General features: G+C 36.1%; 1 protein-coding gene across 20 annotated transcripts in view; it reads left to right on the top strand.

Annotated features, from left to right (window-relative positions):
- The window catches only part of BAZ2B (bromodomain adjacent to zinc finger domain 2B), a 308,079-nt gene that overhangs the window by 182,211 nt on the left and 104,454 nt on the right, over positions 1 to 21,414 (top strand). For 13 of the 20 annotated variants that reach the window (XM_027589760.1, XM_027589758.1, XM_027589749.1 and 10 more), the window contains 3 exons: positions 12,528 to 12,716; positions 17,045 to 17,212; positions 18,132 to 18,325. In XM_027589760.1, the coding sequence (XP_027445561.1) occupies positions 12,528 to 12,716; positions 17,045 to 17,212; positions 18,132 to 18,325 (551 nt within the window). The remainder of the gene's footprint in view (positions 1 to 12,527; positions 12,717 to 17,044; positions 17,213 to 18,131; positions 18,326 to 21,414) is intronic. The other 7 variants (XM_027589759.1, XM_027589741.1, XM_027589740.1 and 4 more) reach the window with 3 other exon arrangements.

Below are 21,414 nucleotides of genomic sequence, written 5' to 3'. Positions count from 1 at the left end.
AATAGAGCCTGTTTGATTCATGTTGTATTTTGTTTCATGTAAGACAGTATCAATGTTTTGTTTTAAATGTAGTTATAGCATTCACTGAACCACCACCAGTCCATGATCAAAAATCACCTTGTGAGCAGTAGCTTAAAATTTCAAGACAGCTGAAGGCTAAGGACATTGTTCTGGTAGTAGAACCAAGGGTGTAATCTAAACAGCACCCCCTGCTGTATAAAAGATTAAAGCCACAACATAGAATTAAATCAGCTTCTAATTTCCCAAAGACATTTGAGTAACATTGTGAATGGTTTTTATAATTGGAGCAGAGAAAAAGTGAGATCTACAGATGACCTTTGAACAACACAGGTTTGAACTGTGTGGGCCCCTTATACACACTTTTCTTTTCAATAAGATAGCAGGAGGGGAAGAATGAAGAGGGGAGAATCGGAGGGGGAGACGAACCATGAGACACTATGGACTCTGAGAAACAAACTGAGGGTTCTAGAGGGGAGGGGGTGGGGGGATGGGTCAGCCTGGTGATGGGTATTAAAGAGGGCACGTTCTGCGTGGAGCACTGGGTGTTATACGCAAACAGTGAATGATGGAACGCTATGTCAAAAACTAATGATGTATGGTGATTAACATAACAATAAAAATGCGATATAGTACTATAAATGTACTTTCTCTTCATTATGATTTTCTTAACCTTTTCTCTACTTACTTTTTGTAAGAATATGGTATAGAATATAAATAACATACAAAATAGGTGTTAATTGACTGTTGATGTTGTCAGTAAGGCTTCCAGTCAACAATAGGCTATTAGTAGTTAAGTTTTGGGGGAAGTCAAAAGTTATAGGTGGATTTTCAACTGCAGAGGGGGTGGAGGGAGGGTTGGCTCTCCTTACCTCTATGTTGTGTAAGGATCAACTGTATTCTTAACCATTTAAAGAATAATTCCTGGTTATTTTAGCCTTTTAAAAGAAGGAAACAAAACTATCATTTTAGTTGTCTGTAGCAGGTATTAGGAAGTGTTGCCCTTGAAGCGCTAGGTTTGCTTTATGCAGTGTTTTGTAGAGAGTAAAAATGATTAAGAGATGGCCTTTTCCTTTGTAACGTTATATTCTAGTAATGGCATGGTAAAAGATAGCCAGTAATCATGAAAGTTCAAAGAAACCCCGAAGCATGTCTGGGAAATTCAGAGATACTTCTTAGGCAGTATGTTTTTGAGATGGTTAGGATAGATAGGATTATATGAGGCAAAAGAAATCAAAAAAGCATGTTACATAGGCCGGGGGATGGGGGAGTGGTGAAGTAGAAGAAATAATGTGACCAAAAATACAACAGTGGGATTTAACACTTGTTAATTTAACATTTGTTAAATTCAACATTTGTTAAATACGAATTGTGTTTCACACTTTACAGGTATTGTGGATACTGAGATAAATGTGATTCAGCTTTTGTTCTCAAAGAACTAAAATCCTACTTTACCAATTATTTGCATAGAAGTGATAGTTAAAAAGCAGTGGAGGCACATGAAATAACTGAGAAAGAAAGCATACAAAAAGAAATAAATATAGCTGGATAAAATCATAAAGAATGCTTACTTTTAGAAAAGAAAATCCAATAAAGCAGACCAGAAATATTATTAAAAGATGTAGTTGAGACGAAGATCAAGACAGTTCAAGACCTGGAGCTTAAGGGTGAACAAGGGTTTGTGTGTGTGTGTGTGTGTGTGTGTGTGTGTGTGTGTTGCCCCCCTCCCCCCATTCCCCTGGATGTGCGTTTTATTTATTTTATTTTTTTATTATGTTAATCAGCATACATTACATCATTAGTTTTTGATGTAGTGTTCCATGATTCATTATTTGCATATAACACCCAGTGCTCCATGCAGAACGTGCCCTCTTTAATACCCATCACCAGGCTAACCCATCCCCCCAACCCCCCTCCCCTCTAGGACCCTCAGTTTGTTTTTCAGAGTCCATCGTCTCTCATGGTTCATCTCCCCCTCCAATTTCCCCCCCTTCATTCTTCCTCTCCTGCTTTCTTCTTCTTCTTCTTCTTCTTCTTCTTCTTCTTAACATATAACGTATTGTTTCTGAGGTACAGATCTGTGATTCAACAGTCTTGCACAATTCACAGCGCTCACCATAGCACATACCCTCCCCAATGTCTATCACCCAGCCACCCCATCCCTCCCACCCCCCACCACTCCAGCAACCCCCAGTTTCTTTCCTGAGATTAAGAATTCCTCATATCAGTGAGGTCATATGATATATGTCTTTCTCTGATTGACTTATTTCGCTCAGCATAACACTCCCCAGTTCCATCCACGTTGTTGCAAATGGCAAGATTTCATTCCTTTTGATGGCTGCATAATATTCCATTGTATGTATATACCACATCTTCTTTATCCATTCATCTGTCAGTGGATATCTTGGCTCTTTCCACAGTTTGGCTATTGTGGGCATTGCTGCTATAAACATTGGGGTGCACGTACCCCTTTGGATCCCTACATTTGTATCTTTGGGGTAAATACCCAGTAGTGAAATTGCTGGGTCGTAGGGTAGCTCTATTTTCAACTTTTTGAAGAACCTCCCTACAGTTTTCCAGAGTGGTTGCACCAGCTGGCATTCCCACCACAGTGTAGGAGGGTTCCCCTTTCTCCACATCCCCGCCAACATCTGTCGTTTCCTGACTTGTTAATTTTAGCCATTCTGACTGGTGTGGGGTGATATCTCATTGAGGTTTTGGTTTGGATTTCCCTGATGCCGAGTGATGTTAAGCACTTTTTCATGTGTCTGTTGGCCATTTGAATGTCTTCTTTGGAAAAATGTCTGTTCATATCTTCTGCCCATTTCTTGATTGGATCATTTGTTCTTTGGGTGTTGAGTTTGATAAGTTCTTTATAGATTTTAGATACTAGCCTTTATCTGATATGTCATTTGCAAATATCTTCTCCCATTGTGTCGGTTGTCTTTTGGTTTTGTTGACTGTTTCCATTGCTGTGCAAACGCTTTTTATCTTGATGGAGTCCCAATAGTTCATTTTTGCCCTTGCTTCCCTTGTCTTGTTTCTAGGAAGAAGTTGCTGCAGCTGAGGTCAAAGAGGTTGTTGCCTGTGTTCTCCTGTAGGATTTTGATGGACTCCTGTCTCACATTTAGGTCTTTCAACCATTTTGAGTCTATTTTTGTGTGTGGTGTAAGGAAATGGTCCAGTTTCATTCTGCATGTGGCTAATTTTCCCAACACCATTTGTTGAAGAGACTCTTTTTTCCATTGGACATTCTTTCCTGCTTTGTCGAAGATTAGTTGACCATAGAGTTGAGGGTCCGTTTCTGGGCTCTGTATTCTGTTCCATTGATCTATGTGTCTGTCTTTGTGCCAGTACCATACTGTCTTGATGATGACAGCTTTGTAATAGAACTTGAAGTCCCGAATTGTGATGCCACCAGCTTTGCTTTTCTTTTTCAACATTCCTCTGGCTGTTCAGGGTCTTTTCTGGTTCCATACAAATTTTAGGATTATTTGTTCCATTTCTTTGAAAAAAGTGGATGGTATTTTGATGGGGATTGCCTTGAATGTGTAGATTGCTCTAAGCAGCATTGAAATCTTCACAGAATTTGTTCTTCCAATTCATGAGCATGGAACATTTTTCCATTTCTTTGTGTCTTCCTCAATTTCTTTCATGAGTATTTTATAGTTTTTCTGAGTACAGATTCTTTGCCTCTTTGGTTAGATTTATTCCTAGGTATCTTATGGTTTTGGGTGCAGTTGTAAATGGGATCAACTCCTTTAATTTCTCTTTCTTCTGTCTTGTTGTTGGTGTATAGGAAGGCCACTGATTTCTGTGCATTGATTTTATATCCTGCCACTTTACTGAATTCCTGTATGAGTTCTAGCAGTTTTGGGGTGGAGTCTTTTGGGTTTTCCACATAGAGTATCATATCATCTGCAAAGAATGAGAGTTTGACTTCTTGCCAATTTGGATGCCGTTTATTTCTTTTTGTTGTCTGATTGCTGTGGCTAGGACTTCTAATACTATGTTGAATAGCAGTGGTGATAGTGGACATCCCTGCCGTGTTCCTGACCTTAGGGGGAAAGCTCTCAGTTTTTCCCCATTGAGAATGGTATTCGCTGTGGGTTTTTCATAGATGGTTTTTATGATATTGAGATATGTACCCTCTATCCCTATACTCTGAAGAGTTTTGATCAAGAAAGGATGCTGCACTTTGTCAAATGCTTTTTCTGCATCTGTTGAGAGGATCATATGGTTCTTGTTCTTTCTTTTATTAATGTATTGTATCACGTTGATTGATTTGTGGATGTTGAACCAAACTTGCATCCCAGGGATAAATCCCACTTGGTTGTGGTGAATAATCCTTCGAATGTATTATTGGATCCTACTGGCTAGGATTTTGGTGAGAATTTTTGCATCCATGTTCATCAAGGATATTGGTCTGTAATTCTCCTTTTTGATGGGGTCTTTGGTTTGGGGATCAAGGTAATGCTGGTCTCGTAAAATGAGTTTGGAAGTTATCCTTCCATTTCTATTTTTTGGAATAGTTTCAGAAGAATAGGTATTAATTCTTTAAATGTTTGGTAGAATTCCCCTGGGAAGCCATCTGGCCCTGGGCTTTTGTTTGTTGGGAGATTTTTGATGACTGCTTCAATTTCCTTAGTGGTTATAGGTCTGTTTAGGTTTTCTCTTTCTTCCTGGTTCAGTTTTGGTAGTTGATACATCTCTAGGAATGCATCCATTTCTTCCAGATTATCTAATTTGCTGGCATAGAGTTGCTCATAATATGTTCTTATAATTGTTTGTGACTCATTCTCCTCCTTCATTCATGATTTTATTAATTTGGGTCCTTTCTGTTCTCTTTTTGATAAGTCTGGCCAGGGGTTTATCAATCTTATTAATTCTTTCAAAGAACCAGCTCCTAGTTCCATTTATCTGTTTACTGTTCTTTTGGCTTCTATTTCATTGATTTCTGCTCTGATCTTTATTATTTCTCTTCTCCTGCTGGGTTTAGGTTTTATTTGCTGTTCTCTCTCCAGCTCCTTCAGGTGTAGGGTTAGGTTGTGTATTTGAGACCTTTCTTGTTTCTTGAGAAAGGCTTGTATTGCTATATACTTTCCTCTTAGGACTGCCTTTGCTGTATCCCAAAGATTTTGAACAGTTGTATTTTTCATTTTCATTTGTTTCCATGAATTTTTTTAATTCTTCTTTAATTTCCTGGTTGACCCATTCATTCTTTAGTAGGATGCTCTTTAGCCTCCATATATGTGAGTTCTTTCAGACTTTCCTCTTGTGATCGAGTACTAGTTTCAAAGCATTGTGGTCTGAAAATATGCAGGGAATGATCCCAGTCTTTTGGTACTGGTTGAGATCTGACTTGTGACCTAGGAAGTGATCTATTCTGGAGAATGTTCCATGGGCACTAGAGAAGAATGTGTATTCTGTTGCTTTGGGATGGAATGTTCTGAATATATCTGTGAAGTCCATTTGGCCCAGTGTGTCATTTAAAGTCTTTATTTCCTTGTTGAGCTTTTGCTTAGATGATCTGTCCATTTCAGTGAAGGGGGTGTTAAAAAAGTCCCCCACTGTTATTGTATTGTTGTCAATGTGTTTCTTTGCTTTTGTTATTAATTGCCTTATATAATTGGCTGCTCCCATGTTAGGGGCATAGATATTTACAATTGTTAGATCTTCTTGTTAGATAGACCTTTTAAGTATGATATAACATCCTTCCTCATCTCTTATTACAGTCTTTGGTTTAAAATCTAATTTGTCTGAAATAAGGATTGCCACCCCAGCTTTCTTTTGGTGTCCATTAGCATGGTAAATGGTTTTCCAGCCCCTCACTTTCAATCTGGAGTTGTCTTTGGCTCTAAAATGAGTCTCTTGCAGACAGCATATCGATGGGTCTTGTTTTTTTATCCAATCTGATAGCGTGTGTCTTTTGATTGGGGCATTTAGCCCATTTACATTTGGGGTATCTATTGAAAGATATGAATTTAGTGCCATTGTATTGCCTGTAAGGTGACTGTTAACTGTATATTGTCTCTGTTCCTTTCTGGTCTATGTTACTTTTAGGCTCTCTCTTTGCTTAGAGGACCCCTTTCAATATTTCTTGTAGGGCTGGTTTCGTGTTTGCAAATTCCTTTAGTTTTTGTTTGTCCTAGAAGCTTTTTTATCTCTCTTTCTATTTTCAGTGACAGCCTAGCTGGATATAGTATTCTTGGCTGCATATTTTTCTCATTTGGTGCTCTGAATATATCATGCCAGTCCTTTCTGGCCTGGCAGGTCTCTGTGGATAGGTATCTTGCCAATCTAATGTTTCTACCATTGTAGGTTACAGATCTCTTGTCCCAAGCTGCTTTCAGGATTTTCTCTTTGTCTCTGAGACTCGTAAGTTTTACTATTAGATTTTGGGGTGTTGATCTATTTTTATTGATTTTGAGAGGGGTTCTCTGTGCCTCCTGGATTTTGATGCCTGTTTCCTTCCCCAAATTAGGGATGTTTTCTGCTATAATTTGCTCCAATATACCTTCTGCCCCTCTCTCTCTTTCTTCTTCTTCTGGGATCCCAATTATTCTAATGTTGTTTCGTCTTATGGTATCGCTTATCTCTCATTCTGCCCTCGTACTCCAGTAGTTATCTCTCTTTTTCTCAGCTTCTTTATTTTCCATCATTTGGTCTTCTATATCACTAATTCTCTCTTCTGCCTCATTTATCCTAGCAGTTAGAGCCTCCATTTTTTATTGCACCTCATTAGTAGCCTTTTTGATTTCGACTTGGTTAGATTTTAGTTCTTTTATTTCTCCAGAAAGGGTTTTTCTAATAACTTCCATGTTTTTTTCAAGCTCAGCTAGTATCTTTAAAATCATCATTCTGAACTCTAGTTCTGACATCTTACTAATGTCTGTATTGATCAGGTCCCTGGCAGTCAGTACTGCCTCTTGTTCTTTTTGTTGAGGTGACTTTTTCCGTCTTGTCATTTTGTCCGGAAGAGAATAGATGAATGAGAGAACAAAATGCTAACAGGGTAACAACATCCCCAGAAAATATACCCTAAACAAGTCAGAAAAGACCTGAAACCAGGGGAAAAGAAAGGGTAAGAAAGAAAAAAGAAAAAAGAAGAAAAGGATAAAAACAAACAAACAAACAAAAAAACAGAATATGATCAAATATGATCAGGATGGTGCATTAGATCATTGCCACACACTAGATTTTGGGCGTATTTTGGTCTGTTAGAAGAAAGTGCCTCCGAAAATTTTAGAGAAAGAAAAACTTATATATACACAAAAATAAAGGTTAATACGATGAAGGGATGGAATATGACTGTAAAGATGAAAATTATAAAAGATTTTATAAAAGGAATTAATAAGATAAGAAGTTGATTGAAAAAAGAGAGAAGAGGATTAAAAAAAAAAGGGAGAGAATGTGATCAGGCAGGAGACTAGAACAAAGCCATACCCTATAGATTTAGGGTATATTTTCATGTGTTAGAAGAAACTATATCTCAATATTTTAAAGAGAGAACAACATATATATATATATATATACACATATATATATACATATATATATATCAAAAATAAGGGTAACTACTATGAAGGGATAGAATATGACTAAAAATGAAAAATAAAGATTTTTTTAAAGAAGGGATTGATAAGATGGTTGATAAACGGAAAAAGAAAAACTTAAAAAAATTAAAGAAAAGACAGTTAAAAAAATTAACTTTGAAAGACTAAAGAATCATGGTAAAAAAGCCATGAATTCTATGTGCAGTATTCCCCTAGCACTTGAGTTCTCCCGTTCTCATTGATCGGTAAACTTGGTCTTGGCTGGCTGTTCTTGCTGATCTTCTGGGGGAGGGGCCTTTTGCCGCGGTTCCCAAATGTCTTTGCTGGAGTCGGAATTGCCTCGCCCTTGCCAGGTCCAGGCTAAGTCATCTGCTCGGGTTTGCTCTCGGGAACTTTGGTTCCCTGCAAGCTTTCTGTACAGCTTTGGAGAACGAGAGTGAAAATGGCAGCCCCCAATCTCCGCCCCGAAGGCACCGAGAACTCGGGGTCCCACTCCTCAGTGAGCCCCCAGAGAAAAGCAGTCAGTCACTCCCATCTCCCCAGTCTCCGGTGCACTCCATGCTCACCCGGCCTATGACCGAGCGTTTCTATCTCTGGCACCCAACCCCACGTGGAGTCTCCAAACCCAGCAGATCCCTGTGGTGCGCTCCCGCGCCGCTCCTCCCAGGGGAGGAAGGGGAGTTGCCCCGGATCTGCCGCTTGTTGGGTCCCTGCTGGAAGAACAGTGGCCCAACTGTGTCAAGGATCATGGTTTATGGCAACCCCCAGCTAAGAGCCTGCGCCTTGGCTCTGTCTCTGCAGCCAGCTTCCCTGCTCCCATACCTGGGAGCTCTGCCTCACTCAGGGACCCCCGGTCTTTCTGTGACCCTGAGGGTCCTGAGACCACACTGTCCCAGCAAGGGTTCCACCCCCCCACCCTCCCCCACCCCGCACTTCGCCACTGGAGCAACGTCCTTCAGTGGAGCCGACCTCTAAAAGTTCCAATTTTGTGCTCCGCTGCTCTATCACTTTCCAGAAGTGGCGGATGGAGGCCCCCTCCCCCACCTTCTATCCTCCCAAATATCGCTTCAGATTCACTTCTCCGCATGTCCTACCTTCCAGAAAGTGGTCACTTTTCTGTTCAGACAGTTGCTGCTATTCTTCGATCTCCTGTTGAGTTCATAGGTGTTCAGAATGGTTTGATCCCTATCCAGCTGAATTCCTGGGACCAGACGAAATCCAGGTCTCCTACACCCCGCCATCTTGCTGAATGTAGGTTTTAATAAGGAAGAGGCACTCAGCAATGTCAGATTTATACAGAGAGGTGAAAAATAAGACAAGTAAAGATTAGTGGGACCTGGTAATTAAGAAAACATCAGTAACTTGAGGTTTGAGGTTTGGCACAAATATTAAAGATTCTGAGAAGTGGAGAGGGCGTAGACATAAAGGTGACACTTTTCTTTCAGGGTTAACGCAGGAGAATTGATGAAATTGAGAAGGACGAATAGAGAGGGTCAGGGGACTGGTAGAAGACTGGAGGTGACTAGAGGTCATGCTAAGAAATAAGGAAATGGAAATGGGGAAATTGTGGTTAGGGTGTGACTTAAGAGTTCAAGAGCTTGGAGGTGGTAGAATTTTGAGTGATCAAATCCAACATGTGACTTAAATGGAATCAAGGAGGAAGAAAGGCAAAGTGGTAATTAAAAAAAAAAAAAGCACCAGGGGTTGGTGAAGTAAGGCAAAAGGATGCTAGGAAGTATACTTGCAAGTTTAAATGAAGATTCAAAACAGCTTCTGTTCTAATTGAAGGTCTTTGGATCAGTCCCATGGATGTGCCTCTTCTGCTCTTATGGATGGTGAATTCATTTGTTCAACAGATATTTATTGTATATCTACTTTGAGACACTGTTTTAGGTATTTGGGATCTATTATTGACTCCTACATACAACAGTACCAGTTTAAATAATTTTGAAATATTAAATGACTTGTTTTATACATTGTGGTGTAAAAACTAGTTCAGTACTATTTAAATTATGTTCAACCATGAGTTTCTTGAGGTCAGGGATTGTCGCATTCATCCTTGTATGCCACGTTCCAAACATAGCACCTGACACTTAATAGGTATGTTCATGAAATGCCTGAATTACAGCAACTTTTGAATAAAGAACAGAGTAATTCTGGAAGATTTTTTTATGTGGAATTAGTATCTGTGTTTTTTTAAAGGTGGTAGAAAAACAATATTAAAATTATAGTGTTAAGAGCTTTTTAATGAGAAAGCTGTAATTTTTATATCATTGACTTCTAGGTTCTTGCTAAAGGGCAAAATATAGTGAAAAATATGAAATGTGTTATGGAATTATTTCCCTTCTCTTTACAATTATATCCGTGTATAGCAGAGAAAGTCTCGAATGTGTTATTTTGATAATGCATGGTATCACTATAATCATTATAATGTGGTCCTAGTCTTTTTTACTAAAGACAGAAGCGAATAGACCAACAGGGAATAAACCCTACAGATTCTGTTGTCACTTAGGTGTTTTACTATGTTTTAATTACCTTCACCAAGAATTTTACAAGGAGGAATAAGAAAATAGAATAAGAAAGCTTCTTTGTAATGTTGCCAGACACAATGTAACTCTGTACAGGACTATACTTTTTTTTTTTCCATTTGAATCTGTGGTGAGTAAAGCTCATATTTTGTTGAAATTCTAGACTCACTTCCTTCTAGATATCACTCTTTTTAGAGTTACAAAACTTTTTTGCTATCAAATTGTATATGATTGGTTCTTAATTACTGCTGCAAGAGTGACAACTCCATTTAGATATTGTTCATGTTTTCTGTTCATGAGACTCCCAGGTTTAGCTCATTTACTTCTTCACAAAAATAAAATTGATGTTTTAACTATGCATCTAAGAATGCTTACTTACCAATTCATTAGCTATTATAGAAGTATTTCTATCAGCTTCTGACCCTTTATAATTTTAATCTGTTCTGAATTTTTATATTTGTATAGTTTTGAGTTTACCCCACAGATTTTTTTCATATTAAATAACTGTTACATAGAGTTGACAAATATAATTTAAGAATTATTATTTTCTAAAATATAAATGAAAAATTATTCTAAAATCCTCAGACTGGAATGTTCACTTCAACTTGCTTATCCAGAAAACCGATATAAAAGGAAAAGTAACTGATCATAGTATGTTTTATAAATGAAACATTTGATTAAGGACATCTGATTCATGAAGTTGAATTGATGGGTGAGAACCAGGTATTTTATGTGTGAAAATAAATATATAAATACTGGTTCTTAATGTTACAGGTTCATTTTTTTTTTTAGAGAAACTGGCTTTTTGAGAATTTGCAAAAAAAAAAAAACAGTCTTTCTGGTGGCCTGTTGCTAGTCTTAATGATGTTTGAATGACCTTTTCTAGTAGCATGCCCTATTTTTTTTGACTCAACTTCAGTGCTAATGTAATCTAAAACTCTGATAATACAAAAGAACTGAATTCAAAAATTTTCCGTTTAGGCTGTGAGGAACAGAAACAAAGATTGGCTGACTCCCTTGTGCTCCTTTACACTTCCTTTGTGGGCCTTCCTTGCAAAGACACTTTGAGCATCTTCCCTGTGAGACCCAGCTATTGTATTGTTATAATGGGACCTTGACCCTCAATCAGAAGTTTTTACCTTATAAGTTGATATAAGATATACTTGGTGTAATTTATTTAAATCTTTACTACCTCAATAAAAAAATGTAATGTTATTTCAGTAAATAATATAGGGTTTATATTAGTCTCTGAGGGTACACTCTAACCTTTTTGATGATTCCTCTTGGCTCTCAGGGAATAAAAAACCAGAGCAGAGATCTCCTTGATAACTGAAAAATGATAACAAAAAGTATACCTATTTTTAGCTTTTATTTTTACATTTCTCAAATGTATTATGTTAAAAGTAATTAAATTGCAGTGCACAGTTAGATATGATACAAACAGAAGATAATAAAGAAGACCTATCCTTATTTTAACATAGAGCATAATACCTTTCACACAACAAATTCTTAAAATAGCCTGGAGTGGGGGGGTTGATACTCTATTTTCATAGTATCAGGCTAGGGAGACTTAATTATTTCCTGGAAGTAAAAGGATTTCCAAGTATTAACAAATTTTCTGTCAAATCTCTTACAAAGTATTAAAAATAAGTTGTGTTTTTAGTTGTATAACATTTCAACCTGGAGTTTATGACACTTAGAACTGGATTCTCTTTAGAATGGAGATTGAAAAGTCACACATTTGAATTGAATGTGATCCTTCCATCACAAAGTTAAAAATGACTTTTATATTGATAACCACCCTTGGATGCATTTAGAAATATCTTAGTAACTTTGTTCATTAAATCTTTATGCTATCTTTTGTATTGCTTTATTAGACTAGAATATATCCCTTTTTGGTATGAACTCTCCTCACCTTAGAGCTATTGGAGACCATAGCTTCACTTCTGGCACTTGGAACGGGGAATGCTTTGCCCAGAGTGTGTGATAATTTGAGTAATGGCTTGGTGACAAATTCTGAACTAACTTCATTGGTTTTCAACCTTATGTTAATAGAACGCTTTTATTTTCCTTGTTATGAGTAAAAAAAATTGATAATAATGTACATGTATTAACAGAAAGTTCAATTCATGTCAGCGGGTCAAACTATTATAATTAGTGACAATTATGTACCTCAAACATTATTTTCAAATCTCAAATTCAAAGTAAATAAGGTTATACCACTTATTTTTGTTATATTTAGAGTACTTTCATATTTCTAGAAATACTCTGTAGGGTTTGGAGAGCAGAAATAGAAAAAGGAAAAATGTAAAATAAAAATTTAATTGATAAGAAATTATGATAAATTTTAATTATGAACACTGAAATCAGATAAATCTCATCTGTTTTTATAGTACAACTTTAAGTGTGTTTTTTTCCCTCCCAGGACATTTATTCAGAGCAGCTGGGGATCAGCCGTTTAACCTGTCCACAGTGTCGAGTGCCTTCCCAATGGTCAGCCACCCAGTCTTTGGTCTACATTCAGCCAGCTCAGGGCATTCAGAATTTGGTGGTTTGGGGACACTTGGTACACCCACAGCCTTAGCCGCACATCCCCAACTAGCATCTTTTCCAGGTAAACATCTGTTACAAACAGTGTTCAAGGAAAGGAGGAAAGCTTGAAAATGTTCAAGCAGTAACTTGTTTATTAAATTGAACAAAAAGAATAGTCTAATGCCTGGTATATTAAAACTCTTGTACAAGAATTGACGCAATCCTATTTATCACGTGCAAAAGAACCCCCACACTATGTGTGCTAGATGGCAGCACAATTGTATTCAAGTGTTCAGCTAGAGAAAGGGGCATCTGCCACAAAAGTGAATAATCAGGCCAAGTTTTTCTCATGCTTTTTATTGAAATATAACATGCAGGAAAGTGTACATATTGTGAGTGTAGTACATATTGATTCATTTTTTCAGCTTTATTTGATTTTTAAAAAATTATTTAACTTACAGTAGAAAGTAAATTCCAGTTCTTAATGAATATCTCTGTACTTTTATTTTGAGTTCTCACTTCTCTGCACTTTCCAAGGAAAATGAACTTGGCTTTTAAATTTCTATATTTTTCCGTATTTGATCAGAATAAGTATAGATTTGCGCTGCTTGCATTACAGCAAGACCAGAATTATCCCCAATTCTACAAGTTATGAAAAATTCGGGAGCTCAGGAAAGCACCAATTAAAGCTTAAATTGGACAAGCATGCTATAATTTTTCTTGCTATATTATTTTGAAAGTCTAAACTTTCATGTGTTTCCAGTGATTGATTTTACTATAATAAATTTTAGTAAGGGATGCATGGTTTGGTGTTACATAAAATAGTTTAAAAATTAGCAAAATTCTATAGACAAATAGACCTGAATTTAAGTCTGGCTATGTTACATTTTAGCTATGTGATCATGAACAAGTAATCTGACCACTCTGCCTCACTTTTATCATCTGAAAAGTGAGGATAAATAATGGTACCTGCCTCTTAGGGCCCTTGTGAAGATTGAAGGAGATAAGCCATATCAGTACTGATTGCAATGTTTAGCATACATAATAAGTACATAATTAGTAATTATCATTATTTCCTCTTGCCCACTTTAATGGGTAGTAAACTGTCAAGTGCTTCTTCAAAAGGAAACAAGTATCTCATTTTAACTATATACAGAATGGAAAGATGGTTAGATGTATATTTCAAGCACTGTTTCTTTAGTCATATTTTTTTAATTCAGCTGTCTGGGAGAGAGGAGCTGGTGGGGATAGGTACTATGACTAGAAAGTTAAAATAAAGTCTTAAACTAAGTCTTAAAAAAAAATACTAAAAGGAATCTGTTTTGGCCAGTTTCTAACATGATCGCTTAGCACGGTGATCAATCCAATAGACATTTGCTGAAATATAGGATTTCTGATTAAAAATCAAAATAGATAGTAGTAATATAGATAGTTACTGATGTCTTAAAATTTTTTTATCATTTTGTCGTAGTTTATTATACCATTGCTTTTGAGCTTTTCCAAACCACAATATAATTGCTACATTATTAAAATCAAATACTATCTGTACTGGAATGTTAGTTAACAAGTGTAAAGAGTTACTTATCTGGACTTCAATAATGTTGATACTTCCACTATATAAAAAGAAAGTTAATAACTTCTCTAAGAGCCTATCTGAATTATTCACTCATTCATTTATTGTACAAAGTTCTCTGAGCATCTACTATGCTCTGTGCACTGAGGAACACCTTGACATAGTATGTGTTGTTTACAGTTTTTAGGAGATGGATAAACAGACAATTACAAGACAGTCTTTAGCGGTGAAAGTATGTCTTTATAAGCATACTTTTTTTCGCCAAATGGACACTATGCCTAGATCTAGATGACTCATTTGTTTAAGTTGTAGATTGGGTATAATAATTTAAATTTAAATTCTCTATAATTGCCTTTATTCACAAGGGAAATCGAATTGCCAAATTTTTGAAATCACCTAAAAAATAAATGAAGACACACAAGGAAGAAATTACTAGAAATATTAAATAAAGAATAACTTACTTTAAAATTTTATGTACTTTTCTGCATTTCAGATGATTAAACCAACAGATGCAAAATTATTTAGTGGATATTAGTATATTATTTCCATTTTATATTGAAATAGTATTTCACAGTAATTTCTTTAAAATTTTTCATAATTTTTGGTCATTATATTTTTATATTATATTACCATGAATTTCTGTGAAGCATCTGGCTCTATCAAGCATGAAAGATTTAAAAATTCTGCTAGATCTTCTAGGCTCAGTATCATCTGAAATATTAGACTCTTTCAGTTGAATATGACTAATGTTGCCAATATGCTGTTACCTCCTTTGAATACATTTAGAAACTCATCATATGCAGGTTTAAGTAAACCTTATTTTGTATATTTTGTTTTATCAACAAACTATTTTGTGAGTGACTAAATTTGTTTTCTCTTTTCTTAAACTTGGAAGATAAATAAGCTTGTCATTTAACAAAAATTATATTATTTCTTATGAAATATTAGACATTTATAAAGTTTATAGTCAGAAGCTCTACCATTTTCATATTTTTATTTTATTGATTTTATTTACTTGTTTTTTTTTACCTGTGGTGTCAGCCTGTTTATAACATACACATTTTCCAACTTTTTTTTTCTAATCCCCATCGTGTAGTTATTTATAGTGACGTTCTAAAGTACAGTGTTATGGTTATTTTTTTTTCTGAGGTTATATCTAAAATATTTGAATCTTATTATACTTTGATTACCTTACTGATTTGGGGGTTGTTTATGAAGTCTATACATTCAGCCATAACACTTTAATTATAGAGTCTATATTAAATAATATAAATATCTTTAGGAAACCTCAGTCCCTTTTTATTAGCTATTTGGAACCTAGGTTTCAAACCTATAAATAATAATAGATTCCAACTGTGCTGATACAAGTCCAAAATACACAGTTTTTCTTCCCACCAAAATACACTTCTTTCATCTAAACAGTGGATAAATGATTAATGCTTTTGTATAGTTATTCTTGGTTCAGTTCCCATCATTCAGGCACTGCTAAATATGCATTCGTGTCATTTCACTAGCAATGACTTCCTGCAGTGCAGAAGAATAGCTTTTGCAGTTTTTTGCTTATACTGTTTTTAGACCTTTTAGAATAGCAGCTACCATGAACATTTCACTTTTTAAAGAAAACAGATTTTGCCATTAGATAATGAAGGTGCACATTGCATTACATCCTATTTTTAATGAAGAGATATTCCTAGAAAAGATTTAAAGATCATACAATACAGTAAACTGACAATATTGAATTTTTCCCGTACTATATTATTGGGTTTCTTTTCTCTAATATCCTCGTGGTGGTTACAATCAGTGAAAAATATAGCATATCTCTTGGAAGATTAACCTGAAAGGTCATAACTGATTTGGTGATCTGGCAGGTTAGCCAAGTGGAAAGATTATTTCTGAGATTTTAAATGGGGCAATACAAGACTTTCTTTTGGATTATTTTCAAATCTCTTCTTAATCACCCTTTTTGAAAACTGTTCTATAAAATTTGGCTTCTCTCCTTTTCTAAAAGTTTTAACTAAGAGACACTGTTTGAACATCTAAATTGCATGTGATGATTTTCTACCATGATTCATTTTACATTGATAAAACAGTCATTGTTATCTGTAATTTATGGGAGAAAATATAAAAAAACCCAAGCTTTCCTTATTAACTTTATGGGGAGGAATGTTATAAACCTTTTATATTTTAATGATTTGTTTTGGAAATCTCTGAATAGTTTTCATTTCTGAGACAAAAAAAAAACTCACTGCTTTTGCTATCTTTATGTTTTTATTTAAGTATAGAATATCTTCTTTCATAAACACACTTGAGGTATACTGGTTTATAGTAGGAGTCTTTGTATTATTATTTATGATTTATCAGACTGAGATTTAAATTGTATGTAATTTGAGGAAATCCTTAACATAGGTTGTAAATGGTAACCTTAAATTCTAAGGTTTTAAAATACGTTAGTATAGTCTTAAATATTATTTCTTTACTAATTTAGAAAAATTATGGTATAAGTGATCAAGAAGTCAGACAGTTCTTTGCTCTTACAAATTTTCTATTTTATTTTTAAAATCATAGACTACCTTTTTTCTTCATAAACTTGAGTTCAAAGAAGTTGCCAAGTGAAGATCCTTGGATACAGTCTGAATGAGAGGAGTGATGAGTGTATAACATCACATCTACTCAGCTCTCTTATAGTTAGATGATCAGAACTGTGTATGATTCAGCTGTTCTGTTGCAAGATGAAACTTGATATTTTTTCCAGGAATAAAATATAAAAAGCATTGTTACATTAACTAGGAAGTTAATTCAAGTATTGTTTGCTTGTTTGTTTGATGTTTGGTTTTGAGGTGCAGAATGGTGGCGAACAACAGATGTTCATAGTCGTACAGGGGCAACCTTCTTTCCACCATTACTGGGAATTCCACCACTGTTTGCTCCTCCAGCCCAGAATCATGATTCTTCTTCATTCCATTCAAGGACTTCAGGAAAAAGTAATAGAAATGGTCCTGAAAAAGGTACTCCTGTTAACTTAAGTGATGTATTACAAACTCTCCATTCCAATACCTATTTTCAGTAGAGTTTAGGTTTAATAACATTTATATAACATTGTACTAGACACTTTTTCACAACGTCTTGCTTACTCCTTACAATAACTCGGAGAGATTGGAAGTATCCTCATTTCGCATCCAAGAATAAATAAGTCATTTGAGGACTGCTTACATGTCACTAACTCTCAACTCTCACTGCTTTTTCCTTTATTTCATTACCTCCTTTGTGTAACCCAGTATAAGATTTACTTCTGTAATTAAACATTAAATTAATCAAAACTAATATCCAAGTACTCCTTTTTTCTTTTAAGTGATCATTAATATTTCTGCAGTTGATAACTGTTGTTAGAATAGCATTTGCAAATTATAATAGGATTTTGGATGATTTATTATTATTATCGTTTTTCACTTGGGTAAGAGTTTTTGGTGAGTTTGCTCTGAAAAGGGAAATATTTGCATTTAATTATATTTATAAACATTATTTTAATTGAAGTGAAATGCAGATAAATATAAAATTACCATTTTAAAGTGAACAGTTCAGTGGCATTTAATGCATTCACAGTGTTGAACAACCACCACCTCTGTGTAGTTTCAAAACATTTCATCACTCCAAAAGGAAACTCCATACCCCTTAAGCAGTTTCTCCCCATTCTTCCTTTCCTCAGTCTCTGGCAATCACTAGCTTGTCTACTGTCTCTATGGATTTATTGTGAATATTTCATACAGATGGAATCATACAATATGTGACTTTGTGTCTGACTTCTTTCACTTAGCATGATGTTTTAAAGAGTCATTCACATTATATATTAGCATGTATCATTACTTCATTCCTTCTTATGACTGAACAATATTCTCTTGGATAAACATGTTTGTTTTTATTTTCAAGGTGTAAATGGGTCAATAAATGGAAACAGTACATCATCTGTATCTGGTATCAACACACCTGTATTATCCACTACTGCTTCAAGTTCTGTGGGACAAACTAAAAGTATAAGCTCAGGTGGAGGAAATCGAAAATGTAATCAGGAACAAAACAAAAACCAGCCTTTGGATGCTAGAGCTGACAAAATAAAAGATAAGGTAAGTTATTCCTTCAAGGACAAATATATAACAGATCTTTATATAAGCATTCTAAGGTTCAAACCACCTGAATCTATGGAATAATTTCTTATGAATTACCACTCCTGTTTTACACATGTTTATTTTTATGGTTTGGTCCTAACATTAGGGCTCTTAAAAATTACAACTGTCAGCACCAATATAAATAATACAAATAGTAATAATAGCTAAGATGTATGGAGAACTTAACACATAACAGCTCTACTCTAATTGTTTTGCATATAATACAGATTTTAATCCTCTCTATACCCCTAATTAGCTAGGTGTTATTATCACAAATGGAGAAACAGAGCCTCACAATAGTTGGCCAGTAATTGGCCAGGATTTGAAGTCAAGTGGGTTGACCCCAGAACCTATGTTTTTAGGAAAACAAAGATAAGAAAACATTTTATTATGGGGAATTTGAAATACATAGAATAGACAGAAGAGCATAATAATCCAGTGTACCATTATTCATTTTCAACAGTTATCACCTCATGGCCAGTTTTATTTCATTAGATCCCCAGCTGTGCACGTTATCAATTTATGCCTCTCAGCTCTAAATTCACTCTCCTGTCCTTTACCAGTTGGCGCAGTGTTAGACCTTGTCAGCAGAGGGTCTTGGAGAAACCCTGGAAGAAGAAAGGGCTTCAGTTTCTGGTTCCAGTGTTTTCTTCTTGGTCTTATGCTGTGGCTGCCAGAGGGTTGCTTTCTCACCAGCTGGCAGCTTCTCTGTGGGCTCTGTTTAAGAGACATTGTAGTCCACACCATGTAGTGGGTCTCCCAGTGGCATCTTAGTAGTTAAGTTTTGATGGGATGCCAGTGGGTGGCTTTCCAGCTAATTTTACTGGCACCCCAGTGAGGAGGTTTCCAGAAACTTTTCCTGGCATGCTAGCTGGCATGTTTCCTATTCGCCAGCCTTGACCTGTGATGCCTCAGTGAGCTTTTCTGCCATCCAGTGGGTAACAGCCACTCTCCAAAGTCTGTAGTTCAGGCTCAGGTGAACGAGGTTGGAAGATAGAGGCCCTCTTCCAAGTTTACCTTTATTTTACTACTCTACCTCTGCCCTACAGGAAGTGGCTATTCCCTACATCTGCTATTTCAGGATTCTTTTTTTTTTTTTTTTAAGATTTTATTTATTTATTTGACAGAGAGAGACACAACGAGAGAGGGAACACAAGCAGGGGGAGTGGGAGAGGGAGAAGCAGGCTTCCCGCCAAGCAGGGAGCCCGACACGGGGCTCGATCCCAGGACCCTGGGATCATGACCTGAGCCGAAGGCAGACGCTTAACGACTGAGCCACCCAGGTGCCCCACTATTTCAGTATTCTTTAGAGGTCTCTTTATCTCTCTTAGTAGTTCATATTCTGCTACTAATTAATAATTCCATATGATAAAATCTCTCTGTTCAAATTGCTGATGTGGTTTCTGCCTTCTGACTAGACCCTGTCTGCCATAGAAAAGGTATTATCAGGAGTAGGGTGGATATGCAAATTGCATGTGATAAATTCACTCTAATATTCTGGTCACTCTGAGCCTTTATATTTCCTCTTCCACATCATGCCAGGGAAGCTGTGCCATTTCCACTTTGTTAAATGTAGGCCACCATTGAGTCCAGGTTTCATGCATCCATGCAAGTAAGCTGAGATACTTCCAGCTATATGAACTAACACATTATATCCAGAATTTCTAGTAAGTGTACCCATATTAGTGAATTTGGTCTGCTCTCATTTGTAATTTCTTCTTGAGTGAGGGGTCTTGGTTTATTTTTGAATTAAAGTTTTAGCATCAACTGCAAACATTTTGGAAACAAAGATAATAATGAGGGCAGCATCTTCTCATCTCTAAATTCTATAAAAACCACGTTGAAGGCCTGGTTTTCTAGGGGAACAGAGTCAGCAGTTTGTGATTGGGCGCACATCACTTTCTTCACCATCTCAGCTATAATACCAAGGGGACTGTCTCTTCCCCAATGTCTTTTCTTGCCTCCTTTGTTGTAGATAATAATTGACCCTAAAAGTGTGAGTATTTCTGATCTTTCTTTTCTTTTCTATTGATCTATGTGTCTGTTTTTGTGCCAGTACCACACTGTTTTGATTACTACAGCTTTGTAGTATATCTTGAAATCTCGGATTGTGATACCTCCAGCTTTGTTCCTCTTTTTCAAGAGTGATCTGGCTATTTGGAGTCTCTTGTGGTTCGATATAAATTCTAGTATTATTTGTTCTGGTTCTGTGAAATATTTTTTTGGTATTTTGATAGAGATTGCATTAAATCTATAGATTGCTTTGGGTAGTATGGACATTGCTTGGGTAACCTTTTTCATGTGTAGTTTGAAAAAATGTTCTTTAGCTAATTTTGATGATCCCTCCTAGGGGTTGCTATTTTAGTAGTACGTATTGAAAATCATTGATTAAGTCCAATTCCCTCATACACAGTGCATGCATATTTAGAATAAATGTAGATATTTTGAATTAAACAATGTACATCACAGACTAAAATACACATACAGCCTGTTGAGAAAAAACAAACAAACAAACAAACTGTTCAACTTTGAGTAAGTTCCACTCCTGCTATTACAAGCCAGTAACAAGTTATTGTGACCACAACAGCCAGTCTTTTTAAAGCATAAGTGAGTTCTTACGATTTTAAGCTCTCCTATGTTATCATTCCCTCCAGTAGTTTCCTATCTCACTCAGCCTACAAGACCCTGTATGATCTGACCCCTGCCAGTCCATCCGGCCTTATTTTCTGTGGCTCTCTCTCCCAGGTTCCCTATGCTGGAGTTGATGTAGCTGGCCTCACCATTTTTTTAACATATCGGACTTATTTCATGGCTTTTGCCTTTGGTCTTTCCCCTGTTCTTGAAGGCTCTACTCTTTTATCTTTATGTGAGTGTCTCTCACTCTCCATTTAGATCTCAGCTTGGAAAGATCTTACCTGATAACTGCATCTAGATCTCCACACACACACACACACACACACACACACACGCACCCCGCCCCCAGCACACACTGTCTATCCAAGTATCCTGTTTTAGTCATGGTATGTATCACTAACAACACTTACTTA

The sequence above is a fragment of the Zalophus californianus genome, chromosome 3, assembly GCF_009762305.2.
Source record: "Zalophus californianus isolate mZalCal1 chromosome 3, mZalCal1.pri.v2, whole genome shotgun sequence".
NCBI lineage: Eukaryota > Metazoa > Chordata > Mammalia > Carnivora > Otariidae > Zalophus > Zalophus californianus.
Note: the sequence above shows the minus strand (reverse complement) of the source record. Positions and strands in the feature narration are given on the sequence as shown.